Below are 21,818 nucleotides of genomic sequence, written 5' to 3'. Positions count from 1 at the left end.
CCTCTGCAAGAGCAGCCAGTGATCTTAACTGCTGGGCCATCTCTCCAGCCCTGTTCACTTCTTTTGAGACAAAGTCTCTCATTGGCCTGAAGCCCACCAATCAGGTCACACTAACTGGCCAAGGAACCCCAAGGAGCCTCTTGTCCCCACCTCCCCAGCACTGGGATTATAAGCATGCACTGCCACACCTGGCATTTTTGTGTGAGTTCTGGGTTCGAACTCGGGTCTACATGCTTTCATTTCAGGGCATGCACTCTACTGACTAAGCTATCTCCCCAGCTCCCCCTCTTTTCTTCATTTAAATTATCTTTATCATGCAAAACTTGCATACACTAAAACACTCATTTAAACCAGCTGCAAGCATCCCTGTGACCCCAGATGATTCCCTTGAACCCCTGCAGTCCATCTTCACACACCCCCGCTCCTGGCCCTAGTTTACAGACCCTCCAGCCATCTCCTTCCACCCTCACTGTCTTACAAATCCACACTGCACTTGTCACAACCAAAGGGTTAACTAGTCATCACCCTGCTAACCAAACCTCCACCTCTAAGCAGAGCCCACGGTCCTCTCACAGAGGTGCCCCTGGCATGCTCAGCCCTTCCTCCCACCTCTGGCCGTCCCTGTCTCCCTTCTGTGCCGTTGTTACCATTTTCCATCTGGTGTGCTGCCTCCAGACTCCTCATTGCCTCCCTCTCTGCATCACTGCCCTTCACTGGCTGGTGTCAGAGGCAGACAAGCCAGGGCAGGTGGGATGGCCACCCTCCGTGAAGCTGTGTCCCCTCCGTCCTGTGCTGCCAGGTCAAGCACGGACAGCTGCTGAAGCAGCAGGAGAAGATGATCCGTGACATGGAGCTGGCGGTGGCCCGCAGGGAAACCATTGTGACCCACGCTGAGGGGCAGAAAAAGATAGACAAGAAGCTGATCACCCGGACAGACTTCCGCTACCAGCAGAATGAGCTGCGGCGGAGAATCAGGGAGGTGTACAAGGTATGACCCACTCTGCCTCTGTGACCTGAGTAGTCCAGAAGGCCATTCTGGTCTAGGTTCCTTGTCTGTCTTTGGAGGTGGGAGGCCAGGTTCATGTTGGGGTCACCTTTCCCAGCTGTACATGGTCAGTACACATCTCCATCTCCACCGGCTGGCTCCAGGAACCTCCTGCCTCCCTGTCATGCTATACATGGTGCTAGGACACTAGCAGCAGAGAGTGGCCACCTGCCTGCCCCGGCTTGTCCACACAACTCTCAGAAACAGTGTGAGAGCCAGCAGATCACAGCCCCTGGCTTCCATGTTTCCCCATTCCCACGGGCTGTGGTCAGCACTGCTATGTCACGTGTGTGACGGAGAAGTGACAGAGGAAGAGGAGATGGGGTGCTTTGGAGCTGGACAAACACAGTCGCTGCATCTTCTGGGCTGTGGCCCCCATCTGGGAAGGGGACCGTGTTTCCTACATGCCAGGTCCTGCTGGGTGAAAGGTGGTATCTGTCCAGGTGGCTCTGCTCGGTAGGTACCTCTGAGCACCCCAACTTGTGTTCTCAGTCATGTCATCAGAAATTTATTTTGGGTCCAGCAGAATGTCCACCTTGGGGCACAAAGCAGTGCTGCAGGCAATCACTTCCTGCTAACAGAAATGGACTTCCGGGGTTCCTGGGGGAGCCATGAAGGGACTCAAGGGGGTGGGAGACAGGCTGATGGGAACATGATAGGTCTCCAGGTGCTGGTGTCCCTACATAACAGGCTACATCCGCAGCATGTGGTGTGTGCCCCTCCGACTGCCCCAACGGCCATCTGGGGTCAAAGTTCCCAGTTGTCCCACAGCCCTTGCTAATAGGCTCTGTGACTTTGGGCATACCTGGGGACTCTCCAAGCCTGCTGGGAGAAACAGGAGCAGTGGCTACCTCCTGGGGAGTCAAATGATTAAAGTGTGCAGCAGCCATGCTATGGCTGTGCATAGTGCCGTGGCTTGAAGAACAGACATCTGAGAATGTGGCCACAGCTCCACTGTTCCCTCGTGACTAAGGCATGTGGTCTCACCGCTCTGCCTGTTTGCTGACCTATGGAATCCACCTTATAGAGTTGTTTTAGTCAGTGTTCTCTAAAGAAACAGAACTGATAAAATGAATATATATTTGGGGATTTATTCGATTAGCTCACAGAATAGAGTCCAACAATGGCTGCACCACACTGGAGAGGCTGAGAATCAGGTAGTCACTCAGTCCACAAGGCTGGAGGCCTCAGTAGTCCCAATCTGGCGCTGAAGGCCTGGAGGATTTCTGGAGGTCCTCCGGTCTTCAGTCTAAGTTGGAATCCAGAGTTGGTTCTACTATCTGGAACCAACTATCTGGAACGCCACAGCACCAAGATACAACCACCAGTGAGCGAGGGGGCAGGCAGGCACCACGCAAAAGCTCCCTTCTGCCATGGCCCTTTATTCGGGCTGCCATCAGAAGGTAACACCCACATTTAGGGTGGGTCTCCCAGCTTCAATAATCCAATCAGGAAAGTCTCTCTCTCTCATTTCAGTTAATTCCAGATCCATTCAAGTTGACAGCCAAGATTAGCCATCACAAGAATCATCCAGACAGCTAAACACAGAGCACTGGGACAGTCCCTGTAGGAGCCAGACATAGTACACACACCTGTGGTCTCACCACTCAGGCAGAAACAGGATTGTCTCAAGTTCAAGGCCAGCCTAAGTTCTATATGAGACCCTGAATCAAAAAAAATTTTTTTTTAAGCCTCTGTAGGGTATGTCCTGTATTGGGAAAGGTCAGCTAAAAAGAACTATTCTTGTGGAAGCTATTGGATGCTTCCAGAGTGAAGAGGCAGAGAGGCCTTTCTCAGGCCTCATTTGCTGCATCTGCCTCTCCTAACACCCCATTCATTCTCCAGCTTCCTCTTCCATGTCTGACCGCTCCTCCTGCCCTAGAGGCCTCCTCTGCCCCCACCAGGACCCCTGCCCTCCCTGTCCCACCTCCCCATCCAGGCAGCAGCCAGCCCTGCCTCCCATGGGCCATTCAGCATGACCTCCACCGTCTATGAACAAATGGAGCCTTTTTTCCCTCCCACCAGTGCATCCCAAAGTTCGTCTGTGTCCCAGACATCCCTGAGAGTCACTATCTCTTCACCATCCCTGAGACCCCAAGCCAGACACTAAACACTGCAGGTCCTTTCTTCTCTGGGTAGTGACACTTCCCCTGGTGGCCCCAACCCCATCTCTGCCACCCCCTGCTGCATGTGCCTCCTGCCACACTGTGTCCCACTGGAGGTCTACAGAGGAGCCCCAACCCCACTGCCAACCACCCCACTCCCCCCGTCCTTCCCCACGCTCCCCACGCAGCCTCACCCCCTGCTAGCTCAGGGCTGCTGCTCTGTTCCTGGTCCCTGTGCACCTTCAGACCACAGACTCGCGGCAGGAGGGCACTGCTTCCCCACCACACCCTCCCCGTTGGCATCTCAGCCTCCAGACCCCAGTATTCAAGGGCATACACACCCCTCTCCCAGCATACATTCCAGAAGGGCAGCGGCTGTTGGATTCTTCTCCAGGCGTGTTGACAGTGCTAGCCCGATGCCGCGATCTGCTAAGCGACATGGATGAGGGATACAGCAGGTCCTGTTTCTTTCCTAGGCCACAGAGGAAAGCACCAAGACCATCTCAGAACTGGAAGAAGCTCAGAAGCTCCTGAGTAGCTCCCTCCAGGAGAAGCAGCAGTCGCTGTCACAGGCGCAGTGCGGCATCGATGCTCTTGAAGCCGAGATCAGCCAGCTCATGGATCTTAAACGGCAGGTAACTATCTCAGGAGGTCCTGAGGGGGGTGACCACCTCAGGAGAACCCTGTGTCTCCAGGACAAGCCTTACCTGATCCAGGTAAGCCTTGGGCTGTTTCTGGCACCACTTTACCACTCACATTTTTGTCCCTTGTGATTTGTTCAGTCAGTAAATTTTGGTCACTGTCTGTAAAGGGTTGGGGACTCCTCTGGGTACCAGAGCAACAGAATAGAACAAAAATTCCAGATGTTCTGACAATTTACATTCTTTTATTTAGTTAGTTTGGTCTTTTTGAGACAGGGTCTCCCTGTAGCCCCAGCTGGCCTGAACTCACTATGTAGACCAGGCTGGACTTGAACTCACAGAGATCTGCCTGCCTCTGACTCTTGAATGCTAGGATCAAAGGCGTGCACCACCAGGCCTGGTCAGTTTACATTCTTGAGGCAAGAAGATGGAGAGTAAGAAACAGAAATGGTGGGAAAAGGTGTGTTCAACAGCAATGAAGTCTTTGAAGAGCCTGAAGCAGAGAAAGACATCAGGGCCTCAGAGTAGAATGAGGGCTGAGATTCTGACAGGAGTGATCCAGGAAGGCAATGTGGGAAACTTATATCTGAGTCAAGGCTTCAAGGAGGCAGGGGAGAAAGCCACCAGTAGAGGGGGCAGCCTGGCAAAGAAGGGTCTGCCCAGACTGCATGGAGGAACATGACCCTGACCTTGGGATTTTTCTCCTAGGAAGAGGGAGACAGTGGAGAGAGCCCTGGGCTGAGGGTGACCTGGGATCGGCAGGATTCCCCCTGGCTCTAAGGCAGCGTTGAATGGAGGGTCAAGGGTAGACTTCAGGAGCACAGTGCACATAAACCCCAGTGGCTGTTCATGTCTGCATGGAATTCAGAAGTCACCCCAGTGGGATTTCCTGCTGGGCTGACTGTGGTAGAGTCTAAGAACAGCCGCAAGGTTTCAGGAAAGCATCCAGCACCAGTCCAGACACACAGCAGTCAAAACACCTCCCTGTGATAGATGAGCAAGGCCCCACCCACTGGGTGCAGGCCCCTTCCCTTGGGCTAGGAGGCTTGACCAGTCTCTCCCTGTTCTGTGGCATTCCCTCCTGTCTGAGTCAGGGGCAGGAGATGGCTGACACAGGGTCTTTTTCTCACTCAGAACCTTTCAGAGATTGTGACCCTGCAGACTCGGGCCAAGCACCTGGAGGCGGTGATGGAGGGGAAGTATGTGTTCCTGTACCGCAACAGCGAGTCCCAGCTGATGGAGCACAAGCGCCTGGACATCCGACTGGCCCAGATCAATACCATCCTTGCCCAAGTGCAGGAGGACTACCCCCAGTTCCAGGAGGTCCTGCACAAAGTTCGACAGAAGATTCTCAGCCAGCTGGAGTCCCCTGAGCCCTCCTAGACAGCTGCCAGGTCCCCACCTGCCAAGCCTGCCCTGAGGGAGACCCCCAGGAATCATCTATCATCAGAGATACGGAAACTTCCCATGTTCCTAAAAGGCCACGGGTACCCTACAATGATGCCGCTACTTAAACGTCAATGAGGCAGATCCACAGGAGTCACAGTCCCTCAGCAGTTCCCACCACGTGAAATGCAGTGATTCTGATGGGCCTTGGTGAGCATGCTTGCCTGCCTAGCAGAGGCATCACAGGGCCTGCAAACGCACACTCTCTTGTTGGACTTACCTGTCCAGGTAAAGACCAGTCTGTTGGCAGCTCCATGTTCTACATCTGTTCCCCACTACACTGTCCTGGGACAACCCCTCAGTCTCCTGGAGCAGGGAAGGGAGCGGGGCCCCACCGAAGCTGGGAACAGGACAGGCGACTTCATTGCTGAGCACCTCTTGATAGGGCCTATCTTTTGAAACAGGGTCTCCTGTAGCCTAGGCTGGCCTCAGACTGGCAATCCTACTGTCTCTGCCTCCTGAGTGCTGGGATCACAGGCCTGCGCTGGGCTTACTCATATCAAATAAACATTTTCTCACTTTATGAAAAAACAAAAAAAAACGCCGTGTTGTCATTTAACATTTTTCTGGATTATCAGCGTCACGCCTTCGAGATGACATCCTCCAACAGGGTCTGCAAGCGGCTGTCCGTGGGTGCAGGTGGGGCTGGGCGAGCTGTGGCCCCGTCTTACTAGCCCGGGGAGGGCATCAGGGCGAGCTGTGGCCCCGTCTTACTAGCCCCGGGGAGGGCATCAGGGCGAGCTGTGGCCCCGTCTTGCGCATCAGAGTCCAGGGCTTTGCAGCCCCATCCCAAAGGATGCTCCCGGGAGAGGCGGGACATGCGCCCGGGACACCCGCTCGCTCCGGTGCGCACCGCCACTAGGGGGCGCAGCGCGAACCCGCCTGGACTGGGGCGCCTGCGCTCGGGAGGCCGCGTCACGCCACCCGCAGGCCCGGCCCCACCCTCCGATCACGTGACCCTCGCCGTGTCTCGGCCGGAGGTGAGGGCGTCCGCGCAGGTGAGCGATGAGGGTCTTCGGAGGCGGCCTGGGCCTCCCCAAGGCTCGCGACTGGCTGTCAGCGAGCTCCTGGTTGGAGAGTCGAGCGGGGAAACTGAGGCACGGCGAGACCGACACCCTTCGCTGTGGCCCGGGTGTCTGAACGCCAGGGTGTGGACCAGCCCCGTTACCCGGTCGCGCGCGGGAGCAGCAGCTTTCCGGACTGCAGAACCTGGGTCTCCAGTGAGCCCAGCGTCTGACCGTCCGTTTCTCCCCATTGTTTTTTCCTCTCCGTATTTTGGAGCTGGGAAAATAACGGGGCTGGGCTGCCTGGTCCGGTTTCTGGAACCTCCTTCTGATGTGTGTGTTCCTCAGTACCACCCTGGGCCACCCTGAGTGAGGGAGATTTCCAAAGCCTGCCCCATGGAGGCTGAGCCTGAGTGTCCCTGGTAACGTTAGACCAGGAGCTAGACTCCTGAGTCCCCTGATTGCTGAATCATGATCTCACAGTGTCATGTGTGTCCGGAAGGTTCCAGGAGGAGCAGGGTCTCTACAGCATAGAACAAAATGCGTCTTGAGTGGGAGCCTGGGGCTCCTGAAACCCTTGGAAGTAATAAGCGTCTTAGCTTTCCTAACCAGGTGACTAGTGGCTGGGGTCCCTAGTAGCTCAGGATGGCTCATGTCTGCAGTACCCCTTCTGTCTCCGAGGAGTTCCCATTATCACCCACAGCCTACTTCCTCTCACCATTGCTCTGGAAGACAATTTCCTGGCCACCTCCCTACATTTCCTGGCCCTGTGAATGTTGCACTGTTGTGAGAACAGGGAGGGAGCCCCCTGACCCTCACATTGACACTGGCTTTTCTTGGCAGGCTTTTAGGACTGTGCATGCTGCCCCAGGCTGACAGACCCCCACCATGAATGTGAAGAGACCACCCTGCTCCTGCCCCCTGGTAGGGGTCTGTATCCTCATCTCCTTGGCCACAGCTGCCCTCCTGGGTCACAACCTGCTCCATGACTTCTCACTGGTCCCCCAAGAGCTACGTGGCTCCTTTCAAAGACTAGAGGAAACTCACAGAGCTCACCATAAGAGAGCTGATGGACCAGGGCTCCGACACACCCAGGAGCACCCTGACCAGCTCAGAGAAGCAGCCATACAGTGTGATGTTCCCCCCAGTAGCCGCTTCGATTGTGCCCCAGACAAGGGCATCACCCAGGAGCAGTGTGAGGCCCGTGGCTGCTGCTATGTCCCAGTGGGGCAGCTGCCAAAGGGCCCCCTGAACGGGCAGCCCTGGTGTTTCTTCCCTCCTGACTATCCAAGCTACCGGCTGGAGAACTTGAGCTCCTCAGAGATGGGTTACACAGCCACCCTGACCCGAGCCAGCCCTACCTTCTTCCCAAAGGATGTGTTGACCTTACGGCTGGACGTGCTGATGGAAACTGAGAGCCGCCTCCACTTCACGGTGGGCAGGGTGGATCCTGGGCAAAGCTGGGTCTGGTAGAGATACCTGTCATATGAAGGGCCTGGGCAGAGACTAGTCCATGCAGACAGATGGGTCAGGCAGGGCAGAGGATGGGTCCCTGTGGACGGGTGACACATTTCTTCCAAGGATGGTGTGGCATGACTGTACCTACCCCTACTGGGAGCCCAGATGTAGGCAGAGTGATGACAGGGGCTCTAAAAGGTAGGGTGCAGGGCCTGGGTGGGGGGTCAGGATGCCTCCAGGAGGAGATACTCAACTCTCCTGTAGAATGCTCCAGACAGTGAGCGGTGGCTCAGTACCAACCACTCTCCAGCAGCAGGAATTTTTCTATGTTCTGTCCCCTGGTCTTTCCCTACAACATCTGCAGCACCTATTTCTGTGGATGATTTTGTTTTTAGTGTGAGGATGCCCCATATAATACTGCAGACTATTTGTTAAGGCTGGGGAGATGTCTCAGTGTGTAGCTTGTGACACAAGCATGAGGGCCCGAGTTTGGATCCCCAGCACCCAATATAGAAAACCGGGAATGGCATTGCCAACCTGTAACCCCAGCACTGGGTGACAGTGAGGGACAGATTGCTAAGCTCACTAGCCAGCCAGCTTAGTCAAATGGGTAAGCTTCAAGTTTAATGAGAGACCTCAAAAAAAGATAAGGACACCTTGTGTCAATCTCTGGCATCCATGTGCACCCATAGTTTCACATGCACACAAGTGAAAAAGCTATTTGTGTTTTTTTGAGACAGCATCTCCCTGTAGCCCCAGCTCACCTGGAACTCATTATGTAGACCAGGCTGACTTCCAACTCACAGATCTGCCTGCCTCTGCCTTCCCACTGTGCTGGGGCTAAAGGCACACACCACTCTGAAAAATTTTAGCATTTTTGAAGATGAGGCAGAACGATTGCTGTGAATGAGGTGCTAGCCTGAGCTACAGTGAGATCTTGTCTCAAAAAAAAAAAATAGACTGGGGGTGGTGGCATACACCTTTAATCCTGGAGGCAGAGGCGGAAGGATCCCTGAGTTTGAGGCCAGCCTGGTCTACAATGTGAGTTCCAGGCCAGCCAGGGCTACACATCCAGACCCTGTCTCCATCATGATGATGATGATGAAGAAAAAGAATGCATGCAAAACTATTTGCCATTTATCTGAAGTTCAAGTTTAGTGAGTGTTCTCTATTTACTTCCAGTTATATAGTTTAGGAAACTGAGGTCCAGAGAGGTTAAACGAAGTGTCCATTCTCACAACATGCAGCCGTGCTGGGACCTGAGCTGACCACCTGTCCTGGGGCCCAACGGTCCATCCTGGAGCTGTGTCTCCTGGCAGAGGTCCCGTGAAGGACCATAGGGAGTGAAGGGGTGGGCACCGGGCTCACAAAGGACTTTGAGCACCATCATCTCTTCTCTCCTAGATCAAAGATCCCACTAACAAGCGCTACGAGGTGCCCCTGGAGACCCCGCGTGTCCTGAGCCGGCCATCCTCCCCACTCTACAGTGTGGAGTTCTCAGAGGAGCCCTTTGGAGTGATTGTGCGCAGGAAGCTAGATGGCCGGGTGCTGTGAGTTGTGTGCCTGGGACTTGTGCCCCCACCCTAGGTGGACAGGGACATAGTGGCCCCTCAAGAGCCAGAGCCTTGGAGCCAACAAGGGTTCACCCAGGTCTTGGCATGGTACCTCCATATCAGGTCTCAAAGGTCTCCTCCGTGGCCACCTAGCCCAGGCCTTCCCAATGACGACTGATGTCCCCCAGAAGAAGAGTGACAGTGCCTGGAGATGTCTTTGTTGCTATGGCAGCCAGTACCTACAGTGTCCACAAAGGATGGCCCCTGGTCCAATTCACAGTGTCGCCCCCTGCAGGCAGCATGCATCTATCTGGCCTTTTTATTTTATTTATTAAATACATGCACTTTACTGTGCACTGGACTTTCAATTATTAACCCGTTCTTGCCTCTATGACTCAGACTGGTGCTGTACAGCCCTTCTTGGGCCAATCAGGACACAGGCCCAGGGGAGGAACTCGTTGGCAGGGAACAGACCTGGGCTCCAGCACCCTTGCCATCTGACTTTCTATGCCCTGTGTCCCTCCTGACAGGACCCTGTTTGGTATCATTGTGTCCTGTCCTGGGGTGATAAGGGCACAGTCCCTCTGAGCTCACTGAACATACCTGTTCTGGGTCTTTCCACTATGGGTTTTTTTTGTTGTTGTTGTTCTTTTTGAGACAGGATCTCTCTGTAGCCCCAGCAGTCCTGGAACTCAGTATGTAGACCAGGCTGGTCTTGAATTCACAGAGCTCTGCCTGCCTCTGCCTCCCGAGTGCTGGGATTAAAGGCGTGCGCCACCATGCCCGGCTCTTGCTACTGTCTTAAGGGGCTGCTGGGCCTCATGTGGCTACTGTCCCAGGGTCAGCGTGGTCTAGAATTCGCCAGGCCACCCTATCCCTCATCAGCCCTGCCTTCTGAAGGGGTCCGTCCCAGGGTTGTGTACCCTGGGATGTGAGGGAGCCTGGATTCTTTCCACAGGCTGAACACAACTGTGGCCCCTCTGTTCTTCGCTGACCAGTTTCTGCAGCTGTCCACCTCTCTGCCCTCCCAGTACATCACAGGCCTCGCTGAGCACCTGAGTCCACTCATGCTCAGCACCGAATGGACCCGGATCACCCTCTGGAACCGGGACCTGGCCCCCTCGGTAAGAGAGGACTGGTGGATGGGAATGTGGAAGCTGGGGTCCTGGGTGCTAAGGTGCCGTCTCCGCCCACCCCAGCCAGGTGCCAACCTCTATGGGTCACATCCTTTCTACCTGGCACTGGAGGATGGTGGCTTGGCTCATGGTGTCTTCCTGCTGAATAGCAATGCCATGGGTGAGTCCCCAGGCTGGGGCCCCTCAGTAGTCCCCTCAGTGGGCCAACCTGCCCCAGGGCCTGCCTGTCTGAGGGACCTCACTTGAGGGAGTCCAGCAAGCAGAGTCCTCACCTAGCTGAGCCACTCTGCCCACATGAAGTCCTAGGAGATTCCCCAGGCCCAGCTGCTCCATGTCCTGAAGGCCTTGCCAAGTTGGGCTCAGCATAGCCGCCCCACTACCATCCCACCATCCACCCCAGGCTTCCTGTGGGAAGAACACTTCGATAGCTACAGGTTGACCCAGCTGTGGGTTAGCTGTCCTTGAACCCAAGCCACTTCCCTCCAGACGTGGTCCTGCAGCCCAGGCCAGCCCTCACCTGGAGGTCAACAGGAGGGATCCTGGATGTGTATGTGTTCCTGGGCCCAGAGCCCAAGAGTGTGGTGCAGCAGTACCAGGATGTCGTGGGTAAGGCCTTTTCCCTTCCCTCAGCCCCTGCCTCCCCTTCTGCACTGTTTACTGAAGTATTGGCCTACAGGATACCCCTTCATGCCACCGTACTGGGGCCTGGGCTTCCACCTTTGCCGCTGGGGTTACTCCTCTACCACCATCCTCCGTCAGGTGGTAGAGAACATGACCAAGGCACGCTTCCCCCTGGTAAGTGGAGGACAGAGCGGGGCAGCCAGGGACAGGTCTCGGACCTCAGCCCCAGGTCCTGTGCTGTCCACTTCCGGCCCAAGCTCCAGCTCCTCCCACTTTTCAGGATGTGCAGTGGAATGACCTGGACTACATGGATGCCCGCAGGGACTTTACCTTCAACAAGGATGGCTTTGAGGACTTGCCAGCGTTTGTGCAAGACCTCCACCAGGGTGGCCGGCGGTACATGATGATTGTGGTGAGCAGAGCTGCCCATGGCCAGTGGTCCTGCCTGTGTGGCCCCTTCCTCCTGCCTGCCAGGACTGCCCAGGACATTCTCCAAGTCTTTCATATTGAAGGATGGCCTTTCAGGCTTAGTCTCTGCTGTCCAGGGGCATCCAGATAACTGGAAGCATTTGTGTCATGCTTAGGGCTCTTGTGTTGTGAAATCTTTCAGCCGCCTAAAGCCCAGGCAGGGACCACAGCAAGCTGGTGTCCCCAGAGCTGGGAAAACCTGGGGACCTAGATGTGGGTGTGTCTCCTGATGCCACCGGTCTCTCAGGCCAGGTGTGTCCAGGAAGGAAGCAGACCTGCCCTGTGCTTGTCCTCATAGCTGGAGGGGTGAAATTTGCAGACTGGGCTAACTGAGTCTCCCGCCAACCCCTAACCAGAGATGTAGGAAGTAGGGCCAAAAAGATCAAACAGCCACTGCCACAAATCTACAGCAGAGGAAATGAGGTTAGGACAGCAAATAGCAGCGGCTTATCAGAGGCGAAGCCAGATGTCTGTGTGTGTGTGTGAGAGAGAGAGAGAGAGAGAGAGAGAGAGAGAGAGAGAGAGAGAGAGACTGGGGATTGAACCTCTGCCACTGAGCTACATCCCTAGCCCTGTCTTTAATTTTCACTTTGAGACAGAGCTCACTAAGTGGCCAAGGCAAGCCTTGAACTCACAATCCTTCAGCTTCAGGCTCTCAAACAACTGTGACAACAGGCCTCTGACACAAGGCCAGTTGCAGACCCTTGCATTAAAAAAAAAGAAATCACTATTAGAAAAAGGAAATGGGCCAGGCGTGGTGGTGCACACCTTTAATCCCAGCACTCGGGAGGCAGAGGCAGGCGGATCTCTGTGAGTTCAAGGCCAGCCTGGTCCACATAGTGGGTTACAGGACAGCTGGGGCTACAGGAAAACCCTCTCTCAAAAAGACCAAAAAAAAAAAAAAAAAAGGAAATGGGGGCTGGAGAGACGGCTCAGTGGTTAAGAGCACTGACTGCTCTTGCAGAGGACCTGGGTTCAATTTCTCAGCACCCACATGTTGGCTGTAAACCATCCTTAACTCCAGTTTCAGGGGAATCCAAAGCCCTCTTCTGACCTCCACCACATTGCATGACATGGTGCTATCACATACATGCAGGCAATATACTCATACACATAAAATATTTTTTTAAAAAGTAAATGGAACTGGGCATGGTGGCACATGCCTTTAATCCCAGCACTGGGGAGGCAGAGGCAGGCAGATCTCTGTGAGTTCAAGGGCAGCCTGGTCTACACAGTTCCAGGCCAACTGGGGCTACAAGGAGACCCTGTCTCAAAAAAACCAAAAAAAAAAAGTAAATGGGGGCAGGAGAGACGGCTCAGCAGTTAAGAGCACGTTTTGTGCTGTTCTTGCAGAGGACAGAGGACGGGAGTTCAGTTCCTTGTACCCATGTCAGACGTCTCACAACCACCTTTAACTCTAGTTTCAGAGGATCCAACACTTTCTTCTGGCCTCCATGGGCAACTGCATGCATGTGGTACACATACATAGACACACACATTAATAAAATAATTTTTTTAGACTGAGTCTCACTATGTAGTGCTGGCTGGCTGGCTGGCCTGAAGCTCTCTATGTAGACAAGGCTGGCCTCAGACTCAAAGAAGTCCACCTGCCTCTGCCTTCCAAGTACTGGAATTAAAGGCATGTGCCACCACAACTGGCTTAAATAATAAAATGTTTAAAAATTTTAAAGGGGCTGGAGCGGATGGCTAAGTGGCTAGAAGCATCTGTTGCTTGTGTTGAGGATCTGGGTTTGGTTCCTAGTACCCATGATGGGAAGCTTACAACCGTCTATAACTCCAGCTCTGGAGGGCGGTGGGGGTCCAACATTTCTGGCCTCCATGGACACCTACACTCATGTACAACCACACACACATATACATAATTAAATATAATAAGTAGAAAATCTTCAAAAATAGAAATAAGTAAATGGTCCCTGTGGAAGCCAGCAGGAGACAGGTGTGCCTCCAGGTACATGCCTCCAGCTTCCTAGTCAGCTCTGTAGGCCCGCAGAGCGTGTGTGTCATATGTGTGTACCAACCTTTCCCACCTCTTTCACCCGGTTCCCCTCTCCCAAGGGTAGTGCCAAGGCCTTGGGCTGCATTACCCTCCCCATTGCCCATTTCTTTCCCTAGGACCCCGCCATCAGCAGCTCAGGCCCTGCTGGGAGCTACAGGCCGTACGATGAGGGTCTGCAGAGGGGCGTTTTCATCACCAATGAGACTGGGCAGCCACTGATTGGAAAGGTGAGGTGAAACGATGAGGACTGTGGCCGGGGGGAGGTTGGATCCAGAAACCACCATGTTCAGTGGAACAGAGAGGGTGGGGGGAGTCCTAGCTGGGGGTGGCAGTGACTCCTGGAAAAGAACACCCTGCGATTTCCTATTGCGGGGTTCTTGGGCTTCACCAGCAGCTGGGCCCAGCCCAAGCACAGCGTGAGACCTTGGGAGCAAGGGTCCTCCTTGACTTCTCAGCCCCTGGGAACCTCCTGAGAGTTCCCCCACATTATAGGGTGTCGCTAGAACCAACACAGAGCACCCCCAGCTGGGGGAGAGGCAGACCTGGGGCCTGTGTCTGATGGGGTGGGGGTTGGGGGGGTCCCGTGAGATTGTGTCAACTTTTTATAAACCCAGTCTGGTTCCAGGTTCATCTGACCTGTGGCTGTGTGCATGGAACTGGCCTTGGCTCTCCCAGGGCTGAGGCCCCTCCAGCCACTGTGCAGTGTACCGTGGGAGAGGCTTGTTCATTGCTGGGCCTGGGGTTTGCTGATATCTGTCAATGGAGGCTAAGCGGTGGCTGCTCCTCTGCCCAAGGCTAGGGTCAGCAGGGCTGTGGTGTAGGATCTGGGTGGGACCGGCCCTCCCTCTGGTCTCTTATTGTCCAGGTGTGGCCAGGATCCACCGCCTTCCCTGACTTCACCAACCCTGAGACCCTGGACTGGTGGCAGGACATGGTGTCTGAGTTCCATGCCCAGGTCCCCTTTGATGGCATGTGGATCGTAAGTGTGGCCCCCATCCCTGGGTGTCTCCCTACCTCTGGGGTCCAACCCAACTCTGTACCCTGGGTCTCTCGTGCAGGACATGAACGAACCATCCAACTTCATAAGGGGCTCTGAGCAGGGCTGCCCCAATAACAATCTGGAGAACCCACCCTATGTGCCTGGTGAGCCCACTTGTCTACGTCGGGGGTTGTGTCAGGATGAGGTTGCCCTTCTGAATGGTTTGGTTAGATGGGAAGCTCTTATTTCTGATAAGCGGCCAGGTGGACAGAGAGGAGGGCCACCCCAAGAGTGACGACCATGTGGGGAATGATGCAGCCAAAACCACAGACTTTGTCACATGCAGCCAGTGCCTGGGGCCGGGGTGGCGCTCTGGGCTCAGATGAGCAGGCACACTTGGCAGGAGTCGAAGAGAAGGCTGGAGGTTTGCAGAGGTCTGCCTCTGGCACCCACCTGCTCTGTCTTTGGATCAGTGGCGGTGTACAGGGATCTGCCCCGATTCCTGGGGGCCTACCATGAGCAGAGGATCAAGCCAAGCCCAACTGGGGAAGTGGGGCCCGCTTTATGATGCTCCATCCTGGGCAGAGCCTGAGGAACTAGAGATCTGAGCAGGCGCTGCCAGGATGTGGGGACAAGAGGGCCACCATGGACCCCTGGGAGGAAGCTCCATGGAAACCAGTCCTCCTCTCTTCCAGGGGTGGTGGGTGGGACCTTGCAGGCGGCCACCATCTGTGCCTCCAGCCGCCAGTTCCTTTCCACACACTACAACCTCCACAACTTGTATGGCCTGACCGAAGCTATCGCCTCCAACAGGTGAGTCTCTGTCCTGCGCAGCCCTGCGTTCACCAGTCTGTCCAGCGCCCACACTGGAGGCTGAGAGATGAGTTGGCCCCTACAAGGCTCAGGAAAGGGAGGGGAAAAGACACCCAGAACACCCAGGGACCAGTGAGGACTGCACACTAAAACTACCATCCTTGACCCCAGCCTGGAGTTGGGCCTCTCTCCCCATTCCATACCCCAAGCATCCTAGGTGCTAACTAGTTAGGGGATGTCACCTAAGGGATTACATGGCTTTTGCAGGGCTCAGGGTGGTAGCTCATCTGTAGATGGCACCAGAGCTGACTGCCCGGCAGACTTTGCTGGTGACCTCTTCCCCACCTCCCGTGTCTATTATTCTTGAAGTCAGTCTTCCCAGCCCTCCCCGCCTGTCACTGTTCAGGTGCTCTGCATGAGCACCTGTGCCTTTGGGGGTGGGGGTGGGGGTGGGGGTGGGGCCCCAAGTAAGCCCAGTTTTCTGTGTCTCCATCCCACTCAGGGCCCTGGTGAAAGCTCGGGGGACACGACCCTTTGTGATCTCCCGTTCAACCTTTGCCAGCCATGGCCGGTACGCTGGCCACTGGACGGGGGATGTGTGGAGCAGCTGGGAACAGCTTTCATACTCGGTGGCTGGTGAGTTACAGGCCACCTGGAGGACATTGGCGTCCTCTCTGGGGGCGGGGGGAGGGCTTTGGGGTCTGGGCTCAGCACTCTGGATGCTGCTAACATGGGTTAGGGACCTGTTTCTATGTCATGTGGAGCGTGAGGCCTGCTGGTCCTTGACCTGAGCTGGCCCTGTTTTGGAAGTCTGAGAGCATTCTGCCTGTCCTCCCAGAAATCCTGCAGTTTAACCTGCTGGGTGTGCCCCTGGTGGGGGCAGACATCTGCGGCTTCCTGGGCAACACGTCAGAAGAGCTATGTGTGCGCTGGACTCAACTGGGGATCTTCTACCCCTTCATGCGGAATCACAATGACCTACATAGCATGGTAGGATGGGGTGGCCAGGGGTGGGAGGAAGTGGCCCCACCCACCTGAGACCCTGTACTGGAAAATCTCATCCCTACCACCCTCCCTACAAAGGATGACCAAGGAGTCCCAGGTTCTTATGGTGGGTGTTTTATGGAACCCACGGCCCAGGATTCCAGACTCCTTGTCCCCTCTGCCTGCACAGCCTCAGGAGCCATACAGGTTCAGTGAGACGGCGCAGCAGGCTATGAGGAATGCCTTCGCCCTGCGTTACGCCCTACTGCCCTACCTCTACACACTCTTCCACAGAGCCCACGTCAACGGGGACACAGTGGCCCGGCCCCTCTTCCTAGAGTGAGTCACCTGGGTTAGAGAATGATGTCCCACATGTGCCCTGGGGGGACTGGCCAGATGCTGATGCCACGGACCTCCTTCCTGCGATAGGCTGTTTTCCTGTGACCTAAGCAGGTTGTAGCTGTTACTAAGGTGCCTCTGTGTCCCCAGACCCCCTAGACCTCAGCTCAGGGCCATCTGAGATATAGAAATCTTGGAGGTAGCTTAAGGGAGAAGAAGCAAGAGATGCTTAGTCTGTATCCCCAGACAGGACTCGGCACATATAAGGAGTGTCCCATGATAAAAATGGCAACACCAGTGAGCAGATGAAAGACAAGTAGAAAGGTCCGCAGAAATCGGCATACCTTCTTACCCCACACAAAGGTAAATTCCAAATGGGTTAGGTGATTAAATGACAAATAGGGTGGAGAGATGGCTGGACAAAGTGCTTGCCTTGCAAGCATGAGGGCCTGAGTTTGATTCCCAGCATTCATGTTAAGAATCTGGGCCCCTACCTTATAATTCAATTCTGGAGAGGTGGAGACAGGCAGATCCCTGGGGCTCGCTGACCAGCCAGCCTAGCGCAGTCATCAGGCCACAGGTCTCAGTGAGGTACCCTGTGGACAGGGCAGACAGCACCTGAAGAAGGATACCAGGGGATGTCCTTCAGCTTCTGCAGCGATGAGCACACATGAACATGCGCACACACACACACGCACACGCACAGAAACATGTTTTGAAACAGATTCTGTTCATTTGTCCTGAGGCATTTTAAGGCCTCCCCAGGAATTGAGAGGAACACTGGGGATGTTTCTCTGATGGGGTCCCTTAATTCCACAAGTGGAAACTGGTACCAGGGAGTCATCTTGAAAATCATGCAGGTCTCCAGCACAGCACTGGTCAGTCAGACGGAGGGGCTGGGGTGTGCCCAAGGCTGCATGACAGGACCAGCTCAGATGACAGAGAGGATAGCTGAGTGTTACTAATGGCCGGCTCTGAGATTGTGGAGGTTGTTTGATGCCGTTTTGTGTGTTGCGCGGATTTCAATTGAACGAATGGCATGGCCATTTTGATATCGGGAAACAAGGCGCAAAGCCCAGGAGGCCTCCACCATGCCTCAGGCCCTCGCGCAGGAAGTGAGGCAGGACAAGAGTTGCTCTGGGCTCTGGCATGGAGCTCATGGCTGGGACCCAGCCGAACCACTGGTTCCTGGGTCTTCCCCAGAAACAGGAATTTCTGACTCACCCTGCAGCTCAACAGCTGACCCCATAGCCCCAATCACCAGACCCTCAGGCCTGTCCCTCTTCTGTGAAGGTTCCCCGAGGATCCCAGCACCTGGACTGTGGACCGCCAGCTCTTGTTGGGGCCGGCCCTACTTGTCACCCCCGTGCTTGAGCCCGGGAAAACTGAAGAGACGGGCTACTTCCCTGCTGGCACATGGTACAACCTGCAAACCGTGAGTCCTGGGCAGTCTGATACCTAGGAGTGAGGACTCGAGTGGCCACGTGCTCCTGGCCTGTCAGCATGACAGCACGCCCACACGGAAGCTCCAACTGCTCTCGCCTGGGTGCTCCTTACATCCCACTCAGCTCCTGACAGTAACCCCCACTTCCAGATGAGGAAACAGGCTTGCCAGCATCCTACAGCCATCTTGGATGCCGAGCTGAGCCAGGAAATCCTTGTTCTGTCACAGAGTCCGCCCTTGGGGGTCACAACCAGCTTGTCTCAGCTGGGTCTCTTGGGCCTCCACACAGAGCCCTGGGGGACAGAACACAGATCTCAGTTAACAGTAGGGGATCTTGGGAACTGCCTGGGACTCTTCTGACATGACACCTCCCTCCAGGTGCCAGTGGAGGCCTTTGGCAGCCTCCCACCTCTGCCCTCAGCAGCCTTCAGCTCTGCCATCCACAGCAAGGGGCAGTGGGTGACACTCTCGACCCCACTGGACACCATCAATGTGAATCTGCGGGCAGGGTACATTGTGCCCCTGCAGGTATCAAGTTCTGGCAGCTATAGGTCCTGGGGGAGGGCTAACAGGCTTTGGTGGTTCCTCCGTAGGGGTGGATACCAGGGAGGCTGATGTCCCTCACTGGAGTTTGTCAGGGATCAGCCCCTGGCAGCCATGGAGACACTGGACAAACTAGGGTCCACCTGACACCTTGGCCAGGGCAGTCACCACAGGCATCTGGCTGACTCGGCTCTATGTTGTCCCGTACTAGAGCTCTCCAGGGTCAGTGTGGTGACAAGTGTCCATCTCCCCAGGGTCCTGACCTCACAACCACAGAGTCACGAAAACAGCCCATGGCTCTGGTTGTGGCCCTAACAACAAGTGGCGAGGCCCATGGGGAGCTGTACTGGGACGATGGGGAGAGCCTTGGGGTGCTGGAGCAGGGGGCCTATACACAGGTCACCTTCCAAGCCAAGAACGTGAGTCCTGGGTGCCTGCCCGGTCTGATGGGTGTAGTCATCATGGAGGGGGCCTGTCCTGATCTGGTGAAGGGACTGGGCCAGGGTCCCCAGTGGCCACTATCCCTGGGTGGGGCACTGTGCCGGGCATCTCAGGGTCAGTGTACCCCTCATGTCGGCACAGAGGAGGCTGCCCCGTGATGCTTGGTGAGCCCATTCTGGTGGGCTTACTCTGTCTAATGACACCACATTCTCATTCCACACGGCCAGAACACCATCACGAATGAGTTGGTACATGTGTCCAAAGAGGGGGCCAACCTGCAGCTGAGGAGTGTGTCCGTCGTAGGTGTGACCACAGCCCCCACCCAGGTCTTCTCCAACGGTATCCCTGTCTCCAACTTCACCTACAGCCCTGACAGCAAGGTAAGAGGGCAGGTCGGGACAGGGGCTATTGTACCTCAGTGGGTATGGGGACAGGAGATGCTGAGGATCCCTAACATCGTGGATACACTGTGGAGAGGAGGCAGCGAACATTCAGACCTCACAGGAGAGAACAGGGAGAGTGGGATGTCATCCCTCTTCCTCCCGTCCATCTCTAGAGGGCAGTTATGATGGAGACCATGAGATGCCAAACAGCACCTTGTCCCCAAAGGAACCAGTTGCCAGTGAGGGGACAGCTCTGTGTCCATCATCAGATGCTTGTGTCCTGCACACCCAAGGCCTGGCTGTGGGTGGGAACCACCTGGCATTCAAGTTTTCTTTTGTCTTCCAGATCCTGGCCATCCCAGTCTCGCTGCTCATGGGGGAGCAGTTTCGCATCAGTTGGTCCTAGCAGACTATGCCTGTGTTTACAAGCCCCCAGGGGCTGTGCACAGGCCATGGGTGGTAGCGCCGTTGGGGACTGAGTGCTGGTCTCCTGGTGCTTTGAGTTTCCTCCACAGTTCTGCTGCTGCTAGTGCCCTGGAGGGCCAGTGTTGGGAATGAGAGTGAGGGCTGCCTCACCTGCCTGTCACCCAGTGCAGTAGCTTCTGCTGACCGTGTCTGTCCCTGAAACCAGAGAGCTGGGCGCTCGGCAGTGAGAGGCTGTGTCTACACCACAGTGCAACCACCATAACTATGACCCTACAAAGGGCTAGAGCTTACAGTACCACCAGATTCACAGGACTTGGAAAACTTACTGTAAAGTGCACTTACTTTTAATAAAAAGAGCATTCAGAACCAGCTCCTGCCAGTCCTGTCGGGGCTCAGGGCAAGAGCGTGTCTCAGGGCCCGAAGGAGGCAGCCACACCAGGGTGTTCCTGTCTCTCATGTCCCATATCACCGTGTTGTCCTCATGTCTCCTTATGGCCCCACATCATGTCCACATCCTGGTGTCTCCATGTCACCCTCACATCCCTTACATCACCAGATCACCTGCGGGGCTCCACGTCACCTCCCCTTTCCATCTGTAGTTTGGTCACCTTGCCTCCCAGCAGGCCCCACCCCTGTGGTATCAGGACAGTGTCCAACTGGGGCTGGGCTTCCAGCCACTGGTGGAGACAAATGCCAAGGCAGTGAGACTGCCACAGGACAAGTGATAAGACAGCCCAGTGCCGGCAGACAAGACTGGCCTCCGTGGCAGCTGCCTGCCGCTGTCCCTGTTGTAACTGGCCACGCCATTCAGACACCTCGTTTGTCATTAGGATAGATGGGCTGAGGACCAGCAAGCACAGATTGCCTCTGTAACCTTCAGAAAACCAGGAGTCAAAAGCACAGGGACTCCTGGGAGCCACGTGTCTGACTTGGTGACCATCTTCAGGGTCACAATACAGACAGGACCCTTATCCCAGCTGGGCCTTGAGCCCCATGACTACTTTCCCTACTGGGCGCCTCTTGCTGTTCACCTTGTGCCCAGTGACCATGTGGAAAGAGGAACAGGGCAGTACTTCGCAGATTCTGCTCCATCTAAAAGCAGAGGAACAGGGCAGGTGAGTGGGAGCCTCCCAGAGGAGAGGAGCATTGGGCCATGTGTTCTCCACCACATGGAGGAGTTGACTAGCACAGGGAGGCGTCCCATGTATCCAGACAGTAGAGAAGGAGCAGGAGGAACTGGTGGCTCCCGAGTCAGATCCCACAGCTTGACTTACCAAGGCCATGCAGTCTACGACACTGCCAGCTGGCTGGGGCGGGGGAGGGGTGGGCAGCTAGTGAGGGAGGGTCCTCTGCACAGCCCTCTTCTCCCTTCCCAGGCCACAGTAGAACAAGGCCTAGTACTCATCCCAGCAACTGGCCATGCATACGGCCAAATGGCTTTGGAGGTCTGGTGACCGAGCAGGCCCATGGTCTTAGAAGGGCCTGTGCTGGGTTGTGCTCTGCAACTGATGCCTTCCATCTTGGTAATGTGCCAAGATGCCACAGCCACATTCACCCTGCTCCAGGCCTGGACCCTGCAGGACGCATAGCTGGTCCTGGGTGGAGATACTTTCCATTGTACAAGTTAGTCTCATACCCCTTTACCCGGGCTAGAGGGGAGCTTATCAGGAAGCTTGGGGCCGGTAATAGAAACCAGCCCAGTCCTAGCCTCTCATTGGCTGAATCAGCCAAGGGTCTGGCATGAGGATGGACAGGTCCTTGGTATGCTAGACACCCCACCCACTCCCAGGATTCAGGGTGCTGATGACACACTCCCCTCTACCCGTCTCAGCTAATCTGTTGCCTTCCTTGGTATAAATCAATGGCGTCGATAATCCATGATGGTTCCTACTGAGAAGCCCTCTAGCAGTCACCATGGGGCCTGGTGACCTTCCTCCTATCCTTCCTGACCCTGACTAGAGCCCAGCAGCTA

The 21,818-nt window shown here is 55.4% G+C and overlaps 2 protein-coding genes across 2 annotated transcripts; both read left to right on the top strand.

Moving 5' to 3' along the window:
* Positions 1 to 703: 703 nt before the first annotated feature.
* LOC103730606 (coiled-coil domain-containing protein 40-like) lies at positions 704 to 5,674 on the top strand. Its single transcript, XM_008828886.2, has 3 exons — positions 704 to 988; positions 3,627 to 3,785; positions 4,926 to 5,674. Exons 1-3 carry the CDS (start codon positions 836 to 838, stop codon positions 5,172 to 5,174), a joined length of 561 nt encoding a protein of 186 aa, XP_008827108.1. The 5' UTR covers positions 704 to 835; the 3' UTR covers positions 5,175 to 5,674.
* Positions 5,675 to 6,114: 440 nt separating this feature from the next.
* Positions 6,115 to 20,215, top strand: Gaa (glucosidase alpha, acid). Its single transcript, XM_008828869.3, has 20 exons — positions 6,115 to 6,235; positions 7,085 to 7,675; positions 9,104 to 9,249; positions 10,211 to 10,376; positions 10,452 to 10,548; positions 10,875 to 10,994; positions 11,065 to 11,183; positions 11,290 to 11,421; positions 13,611 to 13,721; positions 14,360 to 14,473; positions 14,553 to 14,637; positions 15,169 to 15,286; positions 15,789 to 15,922; positions 16,125 to 16,276; positions 16,461 to 16,609; positions 17,903 to 18,044; positions 18,432 to 18,581; positions 18,851 to 19,015; positions 19,265 to 19,417; positions 19,767 to 20,215. The coding sequence occupies exons 2-20, from the start codon at positions 7,130 to 7,132 to the stop codon at positions 19,824 to 19,826; spliced, it is 2,859 nt and encodes a 952-aa protein (XP_008827091.1). The 5' UTR covers positions 6,115 to 6,235; positions 7,085 to 7,129; the 3' UTR covers positions 19,827 to 20,215.
* Positions 20,216 to 21,818: the final 1,603 nt, after the last annotated feature.

The sequence above is a fragment of the Nannospalax galili genome, unplaced genomic scaffold, assembly GCF_000622305.1.
Source record: "Nannospalax galili isolate Female #2095 unplaced genomic scaffold, S.galili_v1.0 scaffold1250, whole genome shotgun sequence".
In the NCBI taxonomy this organism is placed as follows: Eukaryota; Metazoa; Chordata; class Mammalia; order Rodentia; family Spalacidae; genus Nannospalax; species Nannospalax galili.
Note: the sequence above shows the minus strand (reverse complement) of the source record. Positions and strands in the feature narration are given on the sequence as shown.